The 19,205-nt window shown below is 37.3% G+C and overlaps 1 protein-coding gene across 6 annotated transcripts in view; it reads right to left on the bottom strand.

The window, feature by feature from the left end:
* rapgef4 (Rap guanine nucleotide exchange factor 4) overlaps positions 1-19,205 on the bottom strand; it is a 36,755-nt gene that overhangs the window by 620 nt on the left and 16,930 nt on the right. For 5 of the 6 annotated variants that reach the window (XM_023337635.1, XM_023337634.1, XM_023337636.1 and 2 more), the window contains 26 exons: positions 14,924-14,993; positions 13,605-13,669; positions 12,460-12,510; positions 12,285-12,391; positions 9,953-10,074; positions 9,675-9,858; positions 9,505-9,589; positions 8,925-8,985; positions 8,770-8,846; positions 8,537-8,683; positions 8,019-8,128; positions 6,600-6,685; positions 5,930-6,008; positions 5,695-5,839; positions 4,189-4,277; positions 4,042-4,072; positions 3,882-3,960; positions 2,904-3,050; positions 2,019-2,116; positions 1,534-1,659; positions 1,206-1,384; positions 1,010-1,100; positions 885-935; positions 373-460; positions 187-251; positions 17-71 (listed from right to left, as the gene is read on the bottom strand). In XM_023337635.1, the coding sequence (XP_023193403.1) occupies positions 17-71; positions 187-251; positions 373-460; positions 885-935; positions 1,010-1,100; positions 1,206-1,384; positions 1,534-1,659; positions 2,019-2,116; positions 2,904-3,050; positions 3,882-3,960; positions 4,042-4,072; positions 4,189-4,277; positions 5,695-5,839; positions 5,930-6,008; positions 6,600-6,685; positions 8,019-8,128; positions 8,537-8,683; positions 8,770-8,846; positions 8,925-8,985; positions 9,505-9,589; positions 9,675-9,858; positions 9,953-10,074; positions 12,285-12,391; positions 12,460-12,510; positions 13,605-13,669; positions 14,924-14,993 (2,488 nt within the window). Of the gene's footprint in view, positions 1-16; positions 72-172; positions 252-372; positions 461-884; positions 936-1,009; positions 1,101-1,205; positions 1,385-1,533; positions 1,660-2,018; positions 2,117-2,903; positions 3,051-3,881; positions 3,961-4,041; positions 4,073-4,188; positions 4,278-5,694; positions 5,840-5,929; positions 6,009-6,599; positions 6,686-8,018; positions 8,129-8,536; positions 8,684-8,769; positions 8,847-8,924; positions 8,986-9,504; positions 9,590-9,674; positions 9,859-9,952; positions 10,075-12,284; positions 12,392-12,459; positions 12,511-13,604; positions 13,670-14,923; positions 14,994-19,205 lie in introns of all 6 variants that reach the window. The other variant, XM_023337637.1, reaches the window with a different exon arrangement.

Below are 19,205 nucleotides of genomic sequence, written 5' to 3'. Positions count from 1 at the left end.
TCACTGTAGCACTTACTGAATGTTTGGCTCCTACAATATCTCACTGTTTTCACTGTCTTAGCTATCATCCGCTGGAAAGCAGAAAACTACAGTCAACAGCAAATATCTGCAATTGCATGAAAACTAAAGAAGAGAAAGAGATTCACACCAACTGTCAGACAATGATCTGCACCTGCAGTGCCTCACCATTTTCTCAAAATTGACCAAATTGTCGATAAATGTTTTGTTGCCCTCGTGAGTGAATGTCATGTCTGCGGGAAATAAAAAACAGGAAAACAATCGTGGAGATTTAAAGGTGCTGGAGAAGCAGTGCAACACCAAAGTAATCGAAGCGCAATAAAAATGAACAGTTATCGAATCAATGGGGATGACCTTTTATCATTAGTGGCATGAAGGGAATGACGGGCGGGTCCAGTTTGGCGACTGTGAGTCGATACGCCCGGTGATTCCTGGACGGATCCTGCAGAAACATTGAGACAGTTCTGAGATCTACTTTGCTACATCACAATCTGAGTGCCTTGCAAAAGCTTTCACGAACTTGAACCTTTTCACATTTTGTCTCCTTACAACAATGTTTATTTTATAATATGTGTTACTTGTTTGTAATATCAAAAGTATCTTTTGGAAAAAAAAAAAAAAGATTAAGCAGGTATTAAATATGCTCTTTGTTAACGCCACATTTCTGCATTAAACACTTTTTATCAGATTGCTGTAATATTTAAATCTTAAAATGTATCATTGTTCTTCCACCTCACGGTTATGCACTACTTCTTGTTTGTAAAAGCCCCAATTAAATGAATTGAAGTTTGTGAAAAGTTTAATGGGTGTAAATACTTTTGCAAGGCACCGTAACAAATAGAAAGGGAAATGTGTTACAGGTGTACCATTAGGTTTTCAAATTCTCCGTAAAACTTCTTAAACTTGCTGGGAAGTTTCTGCAGACGTAAACAAAATGGGAAAGTTAACCTGCAGTTTCAGATAGAGGAAGACAAAACAACAAGTTACCCACCTCCCACGTCTGACTGAGTCTGCTCACTGCTGGATGACTCAGTCCCATAATGACGGCAAAGAAGGCATTTAGATTCTTGTATTCTTTACAGCTTTGCAGAAGATATAAGAAGGAGGGTTACAATAAATTTACAATAGAAGTTAATTTTGAAAAGCAACAAACTGACCAATTCCTGAGAGAAAAGAGATCCACTTACTGAGCAGCGATCTTGATAAACTTCTTGAGGAGCTGAACTCTCTTGTTCAGCTGGGAACACAGACAAACCTCTGTAATTACCCAGAACTGAATTTCATTAAATCTCTGGAGGAAGAGATCCAGATTCACTGTGGTTTTCTTGACGTGCTGTCTCCCAAACGTGTGATAGATGAGTTCAAGCTGGAAGACATCAGAGAATAAAAAAAACAACAAAGAAAAACAAGCCAGTATCCCATTAGGTCCAGTAAATAAAGACAGTGTGTGCCAGCCTTGAAAGCAAATTTGATTAAACAGAACCTGCTAAGGCGTCCTTATTGCTCTATAAATACCTCATGTACACAATGGAAAAGCTCCCAGTCGTAGAAGGTCATGTGGTAAGCCACATCCTTAGAGCTCATCAACTCAAAATTGGGAAGAGACCCAAGAGATGGACCCTCCTGTTCAGACAGAGGCATCTGGGAGACACAAGAGATCAGATTAAACCCTGAAACGTTCCACCTTTTTTAAACTTTGCAATCACAAATGTTAATGGATTGCATTGGGATTTTAAAGTAATATGTAACTGTGAGGTTCAATACAAAATACAACTTAAGCGTGTAGTTTAAATTTGTCCAAATAAAAGTTTAAAGGACATTTTCGCAAGACGCTATAAAACTGAAAAAGGCAAAGACACTTGAATCTGACTGTTTGTTAAAAAAAAGTGATAAAATTGTTCATATATATGATCAAATAAAAGCAGTTTTTTGGCATTAGTGGAAGAACTGTGATGTTAGTATGTCATTGTGATAAGAAGTATTTGATTAAATCAACACACCAACACATCCAGCTGGGCCCTCTGGCAGGCAAAGAGTCTTCCATTTATGCTGAGTGTGGAGAAGATGGAGACATCGTTCGGTTTGAAGACAACTTTCTCTGCCAAAAAGAAAACAAATCATAATAAGATTAAAAATAAATAAATAAAAGAACTAGATTATGTTGTCGCAACATAAATCTAGTTATGTTAAAAATAAGAACTAATTTATGAATGCCGACATTCAAATATCTTTAAAATCTAAAAGCTAAAATATTGAATTTAGTCATACTAACTAATTAATTCAAGTAAACATAACATTGAGAAAACTCATGTCATGTTCTCTCAAAATTTTAATAGCCAATCTTGACAATAAACTATTCTTCTGTGTTATACATTTTGAAACAGCTTCTATTAAAAAGCACAACATAAAAGCAATAAATTAAGTAATGACTAGTTTTGATGGCATGACTTTTTACTACCAGTGTCTCAAAACTGCAGTCTGGTTTTAAAGTGTGCTGGAAATCTCATTGTAGCATTTATCCAGAATCCTTCTAAGAACTGTGCCTATTACATCCTAACTTTAATCTCATTTTGTAATAATAAACAGGAAATTAGCTTTAGGGATATAGTCTGCTGATATAGTCTTTTCTCACAGTTTAATTGTACCATTTTTTTCTAATCCGCTGAAAGAAAAGTGATCAAGTTGATTGGATTTTTTCTAAAAATGTTTTATAACTATCATTAGAAATACAATTACAGACTCACATAAATGTAAAAAATAATGCAAAGAGTTTTATTGGTGAATTCCAATAAACTGGATTAAATAATATATCTCATAGTTGACTACATTTGCTCTTCATATTTAATTCCAATAATTTCCTCATCATGTACAGCTGCTGCTCTCACCTCCTGCTGAACTGAGGCCGACCAGGATCAGATCCTCCGCTGACCCCAGCTTGTCGGCCACAGCCTCCAGGACCTCTCTGACCGAGGAGGCTACCGGGACTCGGATGGTGGTGTAGGTGTGGTCACAGCAGTAGACTTTGAAAAGGACTGGACGTAAGAATAGGAGGAAACGGAAGAAAAGATATGATATAGGATTCAATCTTATCTCAACAGTGATGAGAAAAAGAAGGCACACCATTTTTTTTGGGGAGTGAATATACATATCAAATTGTAAATTATTTGCGAATTAAAATCGGAAAAAATGCAACAATGGCTTCCATTAAGACTTCTTTCCTATGATATGTGTAAATAAAATGCAGCATATTCTACACACTCATTATTTATTGAATAAAGGAAGTAAAAAACGCACCTCTGCATTCACAATGTTTGAAAACCACCATCAGAAGCACCAACATATTAGAAGCCATTTTTAAATGACTACCAGCTTCTCACAGTTCCTCTCTTCTTGCTTGCATGATCCAGATTCAACCAGCATTCAGCTGTCACACACTTTAGTTTACAGAAAATCTCATGGTCTTCTCAGTGACTGCAAGATCCTCAGGTTGACACAGCATAACAAGCCCAAATCATGACTCCTCCTTGACCGTGCTCAGCATCTGATATGGAATGTTTGCGCTCATAATTGTCATCCTTTCTAGCCTTTCACTAAGTGTACTGACATAAACCAAAGCATTTAACACCAAATGTGAGGTTGTGTAAGGCATTTTTCTGATCATTGCTCTGCAACTTTAAAAGATTTTCGTGTCTCAAATTAATAGTTCATGAATAATTTATGTAAACTTCAGGACTAGAAATACATAATTCAGAACCTGGTAAAGATTAGGTTATACTTACTGTATTTCGATAATTAAAACCTCAGAATTGAAAGTGGATGTCCTTTATTTTTACCATAACTGCACAAAACTTTTCTGCACTTACTTTCATCAGCTCCATTGATGGGCTGCCGTTTCTGAAGTTTCTCATCTACCATATTGAAATGCTGCAGAAGGACTTTGTGCTGCAACAGAGAACATGTTCATAAGGCAGCAACAGAAAACATCTGTATAAAAATGTTAATCTAACAGAATTAGCTATATACCTTTCTCTGTGAGGATCTGGCATCGTCTGCACTAAAAAAGTAGAACCAACAGATATGTTTGATATGTGTAAGTCCTATAATTTACTGTTGGAAAGCAATATTTAGACCACTTATCCATACAATTTGTAATAGCTAATCCTAACTAACCTGATTTTTATGACTTTCTCCAGCTCTGTCAGCTGATCCCTGAGGGCTGGAAGCACTTTGGCATCTTCTGAAACAGCCACGAGAAACTCCTGTAAAACACGACAACCTTTAGTGCAAACAAGACTTAAAATGAGATAAAGTCACACTAATTTGAATATTTGGCCAGTACATATTGACACATTGTAATGAAGAGATCTTCATTACTGGGGCTATTTTACTGAAATCACTGAATAGCATTTTTTTTTAAAGTATTTTTTTGCACTTTATTAACAAGCACTTTATTTAGCACTGCACTTTAAGCATAGATTTGCACAGCAATAACAATTTGCACACAAGAAGTTTTAATTGTATTTATTGAGTATTTTTAGAGATTAGCATGTAGCCTTTTGTTCTGGGCTCTGCACAGCTGCTCCTCATTGACGAGTGAGGTGGTTGCCTGTGGAGGGAGGATAATTGTTACTCAGAGCAATGAGCTACTGGTGGGTAAAACTGAACAAATGTGTTGTGCATAATCTGTTAGGTGTGGAGTGCTAATGTAGAGTGACTCACCTGTCTTTTCTGTGTCCTCTCCAGGGTGTTTGGACAAATACTGCCCCAGGGGTCCAGACACCATATATAGTCTCTGGGAGAGGCCATTGAAAAGTGTGGGGGGGGATTGTTTATGGGTTTTGTGGTGTTTCATATGGTGTAATGATAAAACATAAAATATTTATAAAAAGTAAATGGAAATGTTTGTATTTAGTAAAAGGTATTTTAATTAAATAAGTGGATACTGATGAATTGAGATTCCCCGGTGAATTAAAGGTGGTTTGATCCGTCACAGCTGGGACTATTTAAGACTGCAGTTTCACCTGTGAAGTGTTGTTGATTTTGTGTGAAGAATAAACCACTGCTGTTTTCCACCTGACTCTGCCTCAAAGCTTCATCCTCACTGTAAAATCCAACCGCGAAAGGCTACCTTGTTACACACACCCTTGGGAAACTGAAATACAGAAATTTATTATTTTTTTCAGGTTTTTTTTCTGGCAATCCAAGATATAAGAATCTCTAAGAATTTGAGTACTGAGACATCATAATTGATCCATTAATCCAAATCTCCTAAATATGTGTATTTCTGAGGCCTTTTTAAAAAGGTTAGTTAGTTTTTGCTGTTTTTTTTTACAGACATGTTGAATTATGTCACTGAGTATATTTTACACATTATGTATAAACAATGCAAACTGCATGGGAAAAACTGTAAAATAGCTTTTAAAATTGTTATGAATGTTGTTTGAGTGTGCTGTGTGGTTTTGTATTGCAAACTAATTAAATGAAGTTAATTGTGACAAATGAAAACAAAAACCCAGTGTATAAATTATGATATGACAAATGGAAACAATTCTGTTTGGATGGAAATATCCACTAAACAGATATTTTTTAAAATCTAAATCTTAGCACATCTGTGACATTTCTAGAGGTGATTACAGTCAGCTGCTTTTGTTACAACTGTTTTGGAGACCCACTGACCTCAAGGAAGACCATGTCCTGCTGCTGCAGGTCTTCTCCATGCACAGCAGCCCATTTCATCACCAGGCGGATCACCCGGCGCTTGTTGTTGAGCGTGTAGTCCAGCTTCTCCATCTCTGAGCCTTGTGAGGCCTGGGCATGGTAGCTGCACTGCCGTTAAAGATCAACAAATCTACAGCAAAATCCACATTTCACTGGGAAAAAGACTTTTCTTTAATGTAGGCCAAAAGGATATTGGTCGCTCAGCACAGGACATAGCTGACTGTTCGGGATGAAGACACAGTGCGTGAGCACAAAATCATCTAAGGCCGAATCTGAGACAAATAACAGAGAAGATCCGGTTAATGGCACATCAAAGACACCTTCAAACACATGGCCGGGTCGGTTCCCTCTGCAGGGAAAGTGAAAACCATATGTATCGCCACACATGATGGCAATTAGATCAGCTCTGCGATGTGGAGCTAATTATAGACGGGAACAAACGGGTCATCGCAGCACAGAGGACAGATCAGAGATTTAAAACACAAGGCATATCTGAAAACTGTTGGGTGAATTTGTATTCGGCCTCTTTACTCTAATACCCCCTAAACAAAACCCAGAGATTCAAAGCTTAGGTGGGAAAATCAATACATGTCAATTAATTATGCATCCCCACAAAGGCCAAAGGAGGGTGGAGGAAGGCGCTCCGCCCAGACCGAAAAACAACATTATGCAATAAAAGAAATATATAGGACAAGAAAACAGTCTTCTCTCCACCGCTCATTAAAATTTGAGGTTGTAATACTATAAAATCTGAAAAAAGCCAAGGCAGTGTGGCTGAGAACTCTTCACAGTAAATGATAGATATCATTAAATTATTTATGGTAATAATGCGAATCTCTTGTGTTTGACACGATGGGCAGCACCTGACTCGGTGAACTGGGAATCCAATCGCATCATTTCGAGAAGGTGCTCCAAAATCTTCTCCGGCGTCCCGGACATGATGTTGTATCTGAAGTAACAGAACACAACAAAAATACACACAAACCCTTCATTAATCAAGATATACAGACTCTTGATGCATAGTGGCACCACTACTGATTTCTCTTCCTTCAGTGTGTGCCTGTGATTGGCTCATTTGAAAACAATCCTATTTACAATCAGTGCTCCTGAAGATGAAGAAGAGGAGAAGATAAGAGCCACAAAATAATCCTAGCAAATATATTTATGAAAAAACAAAACAAAAAAAAACTTGGAGCATCTTCCATGACATGAAGGGGAACAAACACAAACCACCCTTGGTTGTTTTTATTACTTGATAACAGCGTGACAAGAGGGAATGGCGCTACGAAAGCACGGACGTGTCTTCCCTTCTCACGGGGCAGTCATGACACTCTTGTGTGTCAAGAGTGGAGTTGATTAGAGGGCAACCCTGAACAAGTAATTGTGGCTTGCCAAGCCTCCTTTTCCCCCAGGAGCCAGGCCATCATTACCATTAATGTGTCTCTGTGTATTTCAGCCACAGTGGGGCAGTGACAGATGCCTCTATTAGGAGGAAACACTTGCTAGCAGCAGAGCATCTGATGCAGCTTTACTTCACACTCACTCTTAGGATCAGACTGAAACAAATGACTGCTTTGTGACAATTATCTATCTATCTATCTATCTATCTATCTATCTATCTATCTATCTATCTATCTATCTATCTATCTATCTATCTATCTATCTATCTATCTATCTATCTATCTATCTATCTATCTATCTATCTGTCTGTCTATCTATCGCAAATCGGTCACAGGCCTTAGCTGCTTGCAGTTTACATGAGAAGTTTTCCAATGTTTTGTTATCTGATTTACTTTGAGTGGGAGTGATGCAGCATTGTCATAACACTTAAACAGCTGGTACAGATTCTTTTTACTGTATGATTCCAGTCTATAGCTGTAAACTGTCATGTTGAGATGAAGCTGTTTTTGTATCACAATGGAGTTGGATCGAATCAACTCAGAGCTCAGTTATGGTGGGAATATTCAATTTGTGTTTGTATGACTAAAGATTAATGTAGTGAAAGTAAATTGAGTTTTTGTGAGGGTTTCACATGGCAGGGACATTAAGCCAACACAAATTTCTCTTAAGACAACCATCATAATAAATCACCATCCCAAACATCGTTGGTGAGTGAGTTTAGTGTACAATAAAATAGGCCATGCAATGCTGGTGAAATGTAGAGTGTTACTTTACCGCACTTGAACACTACACATAAATTTCGAATACATGAATTGCTCTCCTTAAATCCCTGTGATGGGCATCTAGCATCCATCTCTGAACTGGTTGGTGTGTTTAATTACTTGTGGTGAGCTGCAGAGGATCCATGGACAGAGTTTCTGCTGAGACTCTTCTCCAACACCAGAACATCTTGGCCGTGCTCCTTCAGACGCACTGTGTTGGCCTCCACATCCTTTGTAGTAAATACAAACAGACAAAGTGAATACGTGAGATCTCTGTTAATTAAAAAAGGAAAGGTTGGAAATGTTATAGAAAGTCTTTGAAACGCTGCATTTATTGGCTTTTGCAGACTTTGATGTTGGTGATATGACTCTCAGAAAGACTCTGTCAGGTGAGAGACGCATCAGTCTCAGTCCTTAAAATACAGCTTGTTCTTGTTTGTTAAAAAACTTATAAAATGATATGTGGTTTCACATAAGATGATTTACTCTTAAAGTTGGTATTTAACACCAAACAATCAGCTGTAGCCTCATTTCAGAAGGCAAACTTTTGACTGCATTGCTATGTAATTGCCAGCAGAGGGCGGTAGTGTTTTTTCTGATATTTGCAGAGCATCACAAGACGCTGACCTTAAACTCACCCTCAAAATCCTGTTGAAGTCCTCCTTGTCCACTCTCAGGAAATGACAGTCGTCCTCTCGAAGGACAATGGAGGCAGCTCTGGGGGCGTCATTGACCAGCGCCAGCTTCCCAAAGTCGTCTCCTTCATGGAGTGTGCAGACAACACCCTGCACAAAGCAGCACTCTGATCAGTAACTAACAGTCCAACAAAAGTAAGAATCAGAGGATCATTATAAGGTGAATAATCACCTACTTTTCCATAGATGACAACATTCACCGAGCCTTTTAATATAATGTACCAGGATGTGCCCTCTTCTCCTTGGTGGAACACTGAGAGAAAAAAAAACAACATTCTGGGTTTTGCCATATTTATCATCAGATGGTTTCTAAATATCTAAATATACTCACACACTGTTCCTGCTCTTTCATGGGATTCAAAGATAAGAACTCCTGCTAGTTCCCTCTTTACCTGTCCAATCCAGGAGAGAATAATTAAAAGAGGGGAGAGACCTATTTTAACCCAAATAAACAACACATTTTACTACAGCTAAAAGTGAATGCTGTAGCACGTCAAGTGTTTTGAATTGACTGACACAGCAGTAACACTGATTTATGATTACATTTTTGTCACATGTAGTCAAATAGTCACACATTTTGCCACATTACAACCACTAATTTCAGTATGTTTTACTGGGATTCCATTGGAAAGACTGATGCAGCTTTACTTCACAGTTTACAAAAGAAAATATAAAAAGTGTTCTATGCATTTGTAATTAGCGCTTCGATAATGTGCAATGTTGGTTTGTCTTCACAAAGCACTATTACTTTTGCTGCCTAACAGAAGAAAAAGTTTGATTTTGCTTTTATCTAACCAAAGAAAATCTTTCTTCCAAATTGGGCTGTCTGCATATAATTTGTAAAACTTTATTTTCTGATTTCCTTCACAATTATATATTTTTTAGGACACAGAAAACTGTTAGTAACTCACAGTGGTGGACAGGTGAGATAAGGCCTTTATATGGAGCAGTTCTTCATAAATTATCTCCAAGTCATCTGGTGTTCTTTCAGACGGCCTAAAAAATAGGAAACAGGCTAAAGGAACCAAAAGCTGTCTGAAAGATTCACTTTTCTGTGGTGAGTGCTGCATCAGAGCCTTACGGTTTCCTCAGGATCATCCTCATAAGAGCATCTGGTCCAATCTGAGACAGGTTGAGCAGAGTGTCTTGCAGCTCCTCCTGGCTCTCCCTTTTCTCCTCCTCACTGGGTATCAAAGCCTCCTCCTGCTCATCATCCAGGAAGCGGTAGAAAAGGTACTTGTCCTGGAAGACCGTCTCTCCATCCACTGCATCACAGCACAGATAGCCAGGCTAGCATTTTAAAAAAATAGTTTCTGTGATTGTCTCCCATGCTGAGGCAGACATCATGCAGGTTCTGACCGTGGTTGAGGACACCTTCCTCCAGCAGCACCTGCCACATGCCCACAGCCTGAATGCGGGAATGGACGAAGGAGCTCTGCAGCATCTGCCAGTCCACCAACTCTGTCCCCACACAGCACTGCCTGGAGAAAACAAAAGTTTCCATAAGAACCTGGAGGAAGATGAGAAATTATGTAATATTTTAATCACTTTGGTAACACTTTAGTTAAAGGGGTGTGCATAAGACAAACATAGTACTGTCATAAACCTGATATAACACCTGCTATGAATATGAAGGCGTCTTCATGAATGGTTATGACTGTTTGATAAATAGTGACGTTTCTAATGCAAAGCTGACACTTTCAATGGACTTTTAGTGCAAGTTTTAGTGCAACTTTGCATTAAAAGTGTCATTATTTACCAAATAATACAAAGATAGTAATCTTAATGCCCTTTTATGAAACATTGCATTATAAGTGTCATAATTTACTGAATGACACTTTATGACAACAGTTATAAACATTTATGAAGACTTCTTTATGTTCATAACAGTTGTTATGTTTATGACAGTATCATGTCAGGCTTATGCACACCCCTTCAAATAAAGTGTTACCATCCCTTTGATTTGCCTTAAGTTTGAATGATTCTTTTTATCTGATTGTCTGCGTTCATGTCAGTGGGATTTGCTGGTATTTCCTACAGTTGCTGAGCAAGAGACGGATCCTGGACAGATCTCCAATCTATCTTAGAGACAACCCTCAACTTCATTATGCTCTAGTTCAGCGTTTCTCAATTCCGGTCTTCAAGACCCCCCTGAACTGCATGTTTTAGGTGTTTCCCTTCTGCCACAAACCTGGATTGAATATGTGGGTGATTAACAGGCTTCTGAAGCACCTGATGGTCATGGAATCATTTGAATCAGCTGCTCTGGAATAGAGGTACATCTAAAACATGCAGATCATCTGAGGACTGGAATTGAGAAGCACTGCTCTAGTTTAATATGAACGAGGAACTGTTTGTAACCAAGTCTCTCACTGTCAAAGTCTGGTCACTGAAAATAAACTCCTGATAAAATTAAAAAAAACATAAAAAAAACAGAATATGTGGAATGATGCATGGCAACTTATTGGTGAGAAAATGAATGTAGTGAGCACTGTGGCCACAAGGATCACAGGAAATACAAGTTAAAAGAAGAAGATTCTCCTCAACCACAAAATAAATAAAAAAAAATTATTTTGGAAGCAGTTATTTTCCTAGGATGATTTAAAATAACTGTTAATAATTATTACACAACTACAACAAATCCTCATTTAAACCATTTAGACCTATTGTTTCTAAGGTTTGAGTCTAAAAAGCGTCCCTGTGTTTATTCAAGGGAAGGAACAACCCAAAGCAGAGGGGAGGGGAAACAATACAGTTCATGCCACAAATAGGACAGAAAACTCAAATAGGAAGTCAACAGACAGACCATCAAGACAACCACTAGTCTTGAAAGTCAGGCATCAGGATCATGATTTCATTTTTTCTGTTTTTCTTCTTTCCCTCTGTCAATATAAAACATCTGCTGATGTCTGCAGATTGTGTTAAACCAGAACTACTCTCACTATCCATCTGTATGTTTTCCCATGATAATTAGCTTACTGTGGTTTGAGATTTTTTTTGTGTCTTAGTCAAGTGAAAGAGAAAGTGTTTGACTGCAATTACTGTCTGATTGTATGACACAATTTCACCTCTCCTTCCAACCACCACTTGTGTTGCATCAACCTTTTTAGGGCGAGACCACATATCAAGAGGACTACAGACTGACAGTGGCATAATACACAGTGTCCTCGTGGTATTATTTTGACTTTATTATTGTAGCGCTGCCAAACCCTCATGAGTAAGACTATGTGGAGAAAATAAAGGCAATTAAAATTTAGACACATTGGGTCCTTCATCGCCGAGGTGAGCTACAGGCAGCCTGGAATCACAACCGAATGCTTTTCTTAATAGTTCGGCTTCTGTTTGGTTTCCAAGCTACTGCTCTCAGACAACATTTTTCCTGACCTCCTCCCCCTCACTGAATAAATTGGCATATAAAATCTCATTTTCTGAACTAAAGGAAATATTGCTGTTCCTACTTCTGCACTGATGCCTGAGTCTAGCTTTCAAGCTTGGCATCATCAGGATTCAACTACTTTCATCTATTTTCTCAGCTTGAATCTGCTACCTTTCTTTAGATTTCTAGATTCTAATGGAAGCAGATAAATTGCACATATACTACAACTAAGAACACAGTTAACAGGGAATAGCTGCAAAGTGTATTGTTTATGGCCTTTAATCAGAATCCCAGAGTTACAAAATGCCAACTAACCTGTATGTTTTGAGATGATACTTTCTGTCTCGGATCATGTGAGGCGCTCTGGAAAGGATGGCATGGCGGAGAATCTTCCCCGCTCGCAGGATCTTCTCAGAGGGAACCTATTATTATAATAACATTAATATTTTACAACTGAGTTCTGACCATAGATGAGGACTGAAGTTTCAACCTGAGTTGGACTTTTAGTATGGAGTTTGGCTGGACTTTCAAGGAAGGACTTCTGCAAAATGAAATAAAACAGAAAAAGTTTTTTCAGCTGACTTGGAGGAGAAATTATGGCTTATGGAAAAAAAATGCATGAAGAGTGAGAAGCCATTGTATGCTCAGGAGCCCTCAGGCCATGTCTGCATTTCTTTACAGTCAGGTTTTTATGAATCTTGAATAAAGTATTTTCTTGTTGCAGTTGGACACATAATATATTTTTCCATCACTTTTGTTTCTTGCTGAGAGCAAAGGAGCTACAAAAGTCTGACATTCAAACAGCTTTGGGAATTGCTCAGAAATCATTGCAACTCGGTCATTTATGCAGCTGATTTTGGGCTTCATGTTTTATTTACATCAATGAGGAAATTTACTGAAACAATTTTTTCTGCTAGGTTAAAAGCACATTTATTTAATTGCAACAAGAAAGCAACCATACACTTATCACCTTTTTTTCTCCTTTCTTTTTTTCACAAAAGTCAACAACTCTGTGTTGTGACTAAACTTCATGTCTGAACAAAGCAGGCACCATAAATCTGTTGCGGTGCCACACTATGAAGCAGGAAATGAGGAAAGGTGGGACAGGAACTATTCAGGATGGAGACAATAACTCCAGTCACCTTGTTTATGTTGGGGCTAAGCTTAAAACAACTTTCTCATTCTTTATTCCCACCCAAGCATAGAGGAGTGAGTAAAATACTAAAATGTGTCAAGGAAAGCAGTTCACAGCTTGTCTGGTTTCTCTAAGATACAAGGTAAAAAAAAAAAGGATGCATCATGTCAATATATTAAACTCTTGATTTGCCTTTGCATGATTTAAAATCTAAGCGCAGCACTCTTCAAATTGATTGGCACAACTGATGAAAAAAAATCTCAACAGAACCTTGAAATCATATTTTAGTCTAGTAGAATAATCTCACCCTGAAATGTTATTATTATTATTATTATTATTATTATTATTATTATTATTATTATTATTATTATTATTATTAGTTCCTGGCTCTGGTGCTTAAATAAAAGATTATTTTATCTTTATGAGAGGTGACTAAAAGTGATGTAGGTACAGTAATATAGAGACATTACGATATTGTGTTGTTCTACAATAAAAAATACCTTATTTGGATGTTTGGACACTGAGACAAATGAATTGCTGCTTGTGTTCTCTTTTTCTGGCATTCCTATTGGAAAAGAGAGAATACAATAAAATATGCAGAGTAAAAAAGTTAATTGATTAAAAAATTTAGGAAAAGCAAACCACAGGCAACACTTGATTGATTCAAAACCTTATTTGACATACAAGACAAGTAAAGAAAGAAGTTTAGTTTAAAAGAGAGTTGTCAAACCTCTTGCTTATTAAGTTATCCATAATACAGGCGGCATTGGGGGATTAATTACTGTGGTTTGATCACGTCATCATTTCAACTTAGCAAGATCAAATCAAAACAAATAATTTATTTGGTTTTAGCACTTCACTGTAGTAAATAATTAAAAATGCCAGTCTCCGCTGCTGTAAGTGTTAAGACTAGGCAGTGCTACACGCATGACTGGAATAAATCAAGCATGGCTGAATTTAAAAGCACCTTGCTGTTAGCACCCATATTGTGTAAAGGAGCAGGACTTGAATGGTAAGCTGTTAAAATATGCTTAATTTATATGATGCAGCTACAAATCCATTCAGCTGCTTTGAACAAGAGAGAGTACAGCACTTTCCACCCTCTGACTCCCTTTAGACATCTGTCACAATGTAAGCAATCATAAAACATAAGTTGTAAATCCCATAGAAACTGGATTGCAAGCTACAAAAACAGAGCAAGTATTTCTTTTTCAATGCTGTTGCATGATGGAAACAAGATTACAGGCTTCCATAAAACCTCCACTTGAAAAGATGAATCTATTATAAAGCAACCATTTATCCGTTATGTTTGACAAATATTGAGCAGTATCTAGTTTGAACACCACCAGTAAACCACCAGTAAACCAGCAGTTTCTGGATTTCCTTCCCGCACACTGCTGCTCATCATCTTTATGATGCATGACGTAAAATCTGGTTACAGCAGTTCTCAGAGCCAATATCGAGTTAACTTGCACCAGAAAACAATGTTTCAGATTTTATCAAAACATGAGAGGATCGAGTGGGGGATTGGGGTCACATAAAGTTGGAGACAGAAATAACACTGGATTGTTTTCTGCTAATTCTCAGTTTAACTGGCGTTTTGGAAACAAAAAAACCCTTTAGTGTAATCTTCTTCATATACTCTTCATCTGAAATAGTTTTTGACTTTAATTGACTCTAATTTAAGCCTCAAATGTGGGCTTAATCTACTGTACATTAAGTCATAATCTAAGTGTAAAACAACCATTAATACTGTAAGAACTTAAACAATAGAGAAAATGCCATAAAACAAGAAAAAGAGCATCTCTGAAATACTCACTGTCAGATCCACTGCTCTCCATCACGCCATAAGGTGGAGCGAGAAGTCCAGCCATGCAGGGGTGATATTTCTGCCAAACAAAGCAATAAATATGGTTTTAATTTTAATCAATTAAAAGTCAAATCAATAATTTAACATTGTTTATATGTAATCTTTAAATATAGTTCAAAACAGCATTGGGAATACTGAAATAGAATTGGAACCAGAGCTTTTAAGTACACACACTACTATTAAATCTAAATATTTTATTCCTGTTTCTAGTAATTTAAGATTTTAAAAACATATTGCTACATTAAAATATTTAGTCTGATTCGGGGTCACATAAAAGCAGCTAAGGCTAGCCAGCAGCGCAAGCTGGTGTTTATCCGCTACTGTTTTATATATGTTGATGAGCCCAAATAACATCCTCTGTTATGTCTGTACACATAGGAATAGCAACAACTTTCAACTCATCTAGAACCAGGTCAACAATATGGTAGTGCACCATTGCAATACTAAAAAACTTAACTTGGGGCGAACAAAAGAAACCCTGATACTCTCAGTAATGTATGAGCTGTACTCTGACTCTGCTGCAGTAGTTCAAGTGAGCACTCAGTTTGTGGGTGTGGAAATGAGATAATTTAGGGTTCTAGTCCTAAGGGCAAATCTACACAGAGCTGGAGTTTAATGTAAAAATCATTAAGCCTGTTTACCGGGTTTGGCCATAAACCAGAGTAAGCTTCCTGGTTCTGCTGATGGCTTTTGAATGCAACTTAAGAGACCACCAGAATGATTACAGTACCCCCTGTGGGAAGCATAAATCTGAGTACAGAATTTCAGAACAGTCCATTTGGTGAGTGTCAGTAAATGCCTCTGTTTTATGTTTTATGATTCAACCTACAATGCCAAACAGGAAGGCAATAAGATTTAACACAAAGACAGAAAAATCTGTTGGTTTTTTTTTTGCACCTTAGACTGTACGCCACACTTGGTTATTTCATAACCAACTTTTTGTGGATCTGTCTACCACCTTTTGTTCTGATTTTTCATTCCCACTGTGTTATCTAAAGTAAACAAGTAGCTGCCTGATTCTTACTAGTTAAATGTGCAGTGTCATTTCCTCAGAGCTAAGCTACTGTGTTGTGTTAAAAGGGAACATGGTACAAGTTAGATGTCATATGCATGCCATGTTTTCCTTGGTCATTATGTGGTGTGTGTGCTACGCTTTCCCTTCTCTTTTCCTAATATGGTAAATTGAAAATCAATGGGATATGTCAGCCAACACAGAGGGGGCAAAAACCATGCGAATGGCCAGCTACACACCTCCAACCCCCGGGCAGCACCCGACTCAAAACCTTAAAGGCAATTAAAGCTAAAGCACCTTATATGATTATAATTAATTATCATCCCAAACAGTTTTTTTGAACATGACAATGAGTTCAGTAAGCAATCTCTGAAAGTGCAGCTGACAAATTTGCAGGATCCGTGTGACGCTATTATGTCAATATGAAGCAAAACCTGTCAGGGAAACTTGAATCTATACCATGAAAAATTAGGGGAGTTTTAAAGGTGGAAAACTGTCTGACCAAATAAAGTGCCCCATAAGTGTAAGTATCTTTTGTCTGCAGAGCCAGAAATAATATGAAATAAAACCAGAAAGGTAATCTATTGATCTGGGGTGTAACCAACTTGTCTTGTTTCCAAATACAGAGCACTCAGCTGCAATCTCTTTTGTTGGGGGTATTTTTTTCCTGTTGCCCAAGGAAAATATCCTGCCTCTCAATTTCTCATTAGTGTACTCTGTGGTAAAGGATACCGTCCTCCATCAAGCAGCCCAACATGCAAAACAAAAAGGAAATCATTCTCTCTGTCCTTGCATGTGTTTTTGCAACTTTATCCCAGTTGGTGTTAACATACAAGTAGGACTCAATGTCTACAGAAAGGACAGTATTATAAAAATATTATTCACTGTTTAAAGTGAAATTTTAAACCTTAGTTGTATTTGTGGGAGTAATTACCAGTTTTATTCCAGATCAGATATAGTGAGATTATTAAGCAACTATCTGTCTCACAACCCTGCTGTGCCCAGTGGCAACATAGATATTACATAATGAACGCAATGAATAATCGTTCTGCACCACTGCATTCATGCAAATGTCATGTTTTTGTTTACAATGCTGATGCAACAGAAGGTCAATTCATATGCAGCCAAAGAGCCAAAAGCAAATCATGCTTTATATAGACTAGATTGTTATTAATAAATTCAAAGATATTTCAATATTTATCAACACTGTGACTGGATATATATTATAAACAATTCACATGAATTCAAACAGGCCTCTATATATTTTTCAATAAAGATCATTTTAAATGGTCATGCCTAATTCCAATACAAAACAGTGAAGGATTTAAATTCAGCCTATGCAACACAGTCTCACAAGACCAGATTATGGTTGTCAGGTAATGTTGGACATTCAGGTACATGAATCTGTATCTGAATCCAGCCAAAAAAAACAAACAAAACAAAAAAAAAAACTAATGTTTTTCCAAGTTGGTTTATCACTTCAACCAAATTTGCAAAGTAGTATTTCTAACAGAGTCTTGATGATTGGGTTAAATGGCACAAAGTGGTTATGTGCTGCAGAAACTACACTGCAGGTCAATCAAAAACAGATTGAGAGCCTCTTAGCAGCAAGCTAATAATCTTTACCTTTCTATCTGATGGTCAGTAGAGACTGAAGGAAAATATAAACATAGAATTTCTTTGGTCCCCCTGATGGAAATGTCCTGAGAGGTCATGCTTATAATTCAATTCTGCTGTCTGAAGTCAGTAAATTGCTTTAGAAAGCCATAAGGGAACCAAAACCAAATAAGCTGGTAACTGTTTCTTTAAACTACTCGTTCTTAAAAAAAAAAAAAGAAAAAAGAGTTATGTCATTGTCAAGTAAGGTTTATGAAATATGTGCCTCAGAGTGGTTTTGAACAGATGCAAACAATAGATTTAATTACTGAAATCTAATCAATGCAGATTCACTGAAGCCTTCAGAGTCAATTCAGCCGTCATATCAATCTTTGTTGACAATTAAAGGATTAGGATTAACTAGAAGCACTTAAACTCAGGAGCATATGAACAAATGAACCAAGCCTCTTTGAGCCCTCAAAGCTGCTCTCCCAGAGAGACAGGCTCCAGGGTGCAGAGTTGATTTAAAGAAGGATTAAATCCTCTGTCAGGTGTTAAGAAAAACACTTAAAGACAGTCTCCAAATTTTGTTGAACACAACAATTCAATTGCAATTAGTTACAGTTCGGTAAAGAAGTGCTAGTGTCCATGCAAATTGTTTTCTGTTCTTACTGTTATTACATTTAAATGTTTCATATCGTTAAACTAATTTAATCTCAAACAAAGATAACCTGTGCTGGGTAAATTCAAAAATCAGTTTTCATGACACCATGTATTAAGAAAAACATGGTATTCAAGCCAGCCTGTAACTGCTTTGAGTGTTAAATCAGAAATTAGCCGTCATTACCCAATGTTTTTGGAAAACACAGTTCAATCATATCAGCCACACCCAGATCAAATTACTAGAAGACCCGTAGAATCAAGAAATCACATAAACAAAAGCTGTCTGTTCACTTCAACAGCAGACAAGCATAAAAGAACAATTATATTTTAATAAACATGAATGTTTTAAATGAAACACCGCTAAAGAAAACAACAGCCAACACCGAATCCCTACCTCCAGTAGACCAGCAGCACAGCTTGGTGCCATGAGAAGTAAGAAAAGCAGCAGTGTTAAACTTCCATGGGTTCTTGCTTTAAAGTTTGTGGGATTGGTTATTAACCTTTTACTGACATTTGTCATCTGGGAACCAATCAGGTGGGTACTACAATCATTGTCGTTCAGCAGTTTTCAATACGGACGCTCATATTTCTGAGCTTTAAATCATTATTTAAAATAAAGGGATAGTCTGAAAAAGCAGAAGCATTAGTTCTCTGCTACATGCAAGGATAACATTGTGCTTTAAAAGCCTCAGTCATGGATCTGCCCACATTCCCCCCAAAATGTTGGCTTCCCGCTCACATGTGAACAGTTCTTAAAATTTTTACAAGTCTATAAAACAACCTCTGTTGCATCTGCGGTTCAGTTTGCATTGTCACGTTATAGCCCTATACCTGACAGAAAAGTCCTTAGTAAGGGGAAAATGTAATGGTAAACGCTCTTTATGATCTCTTAGATGTTCCAGCCCATCAGCTGTATTGACAAATGGACGATCAATAGTTTTAAGGCACAAACATGTCCTA

Source organism: Xiphophorus maculatus, chromosome 7 (assembly GCF_002775205.1).
Source record: "Xiphophorus maculatus strain JP 163 A chromosome 7, X_maculatus-5.0-male, whole genome shotgun sequence".
Classification (NCBI taxonomy): domain Eukaryota; kingdom Metazoa; phylum Chordata; class Actinopteri; order Cyprinodontiformes; family Poeciliidae; genus Xiphophorus; species Xiphophorus maculatus.
The sequence above is the reverse complement of the archived record's forward strand: the minus strand, read 5'-3'. Positions and strand labels throughout refer to the sequence as shown.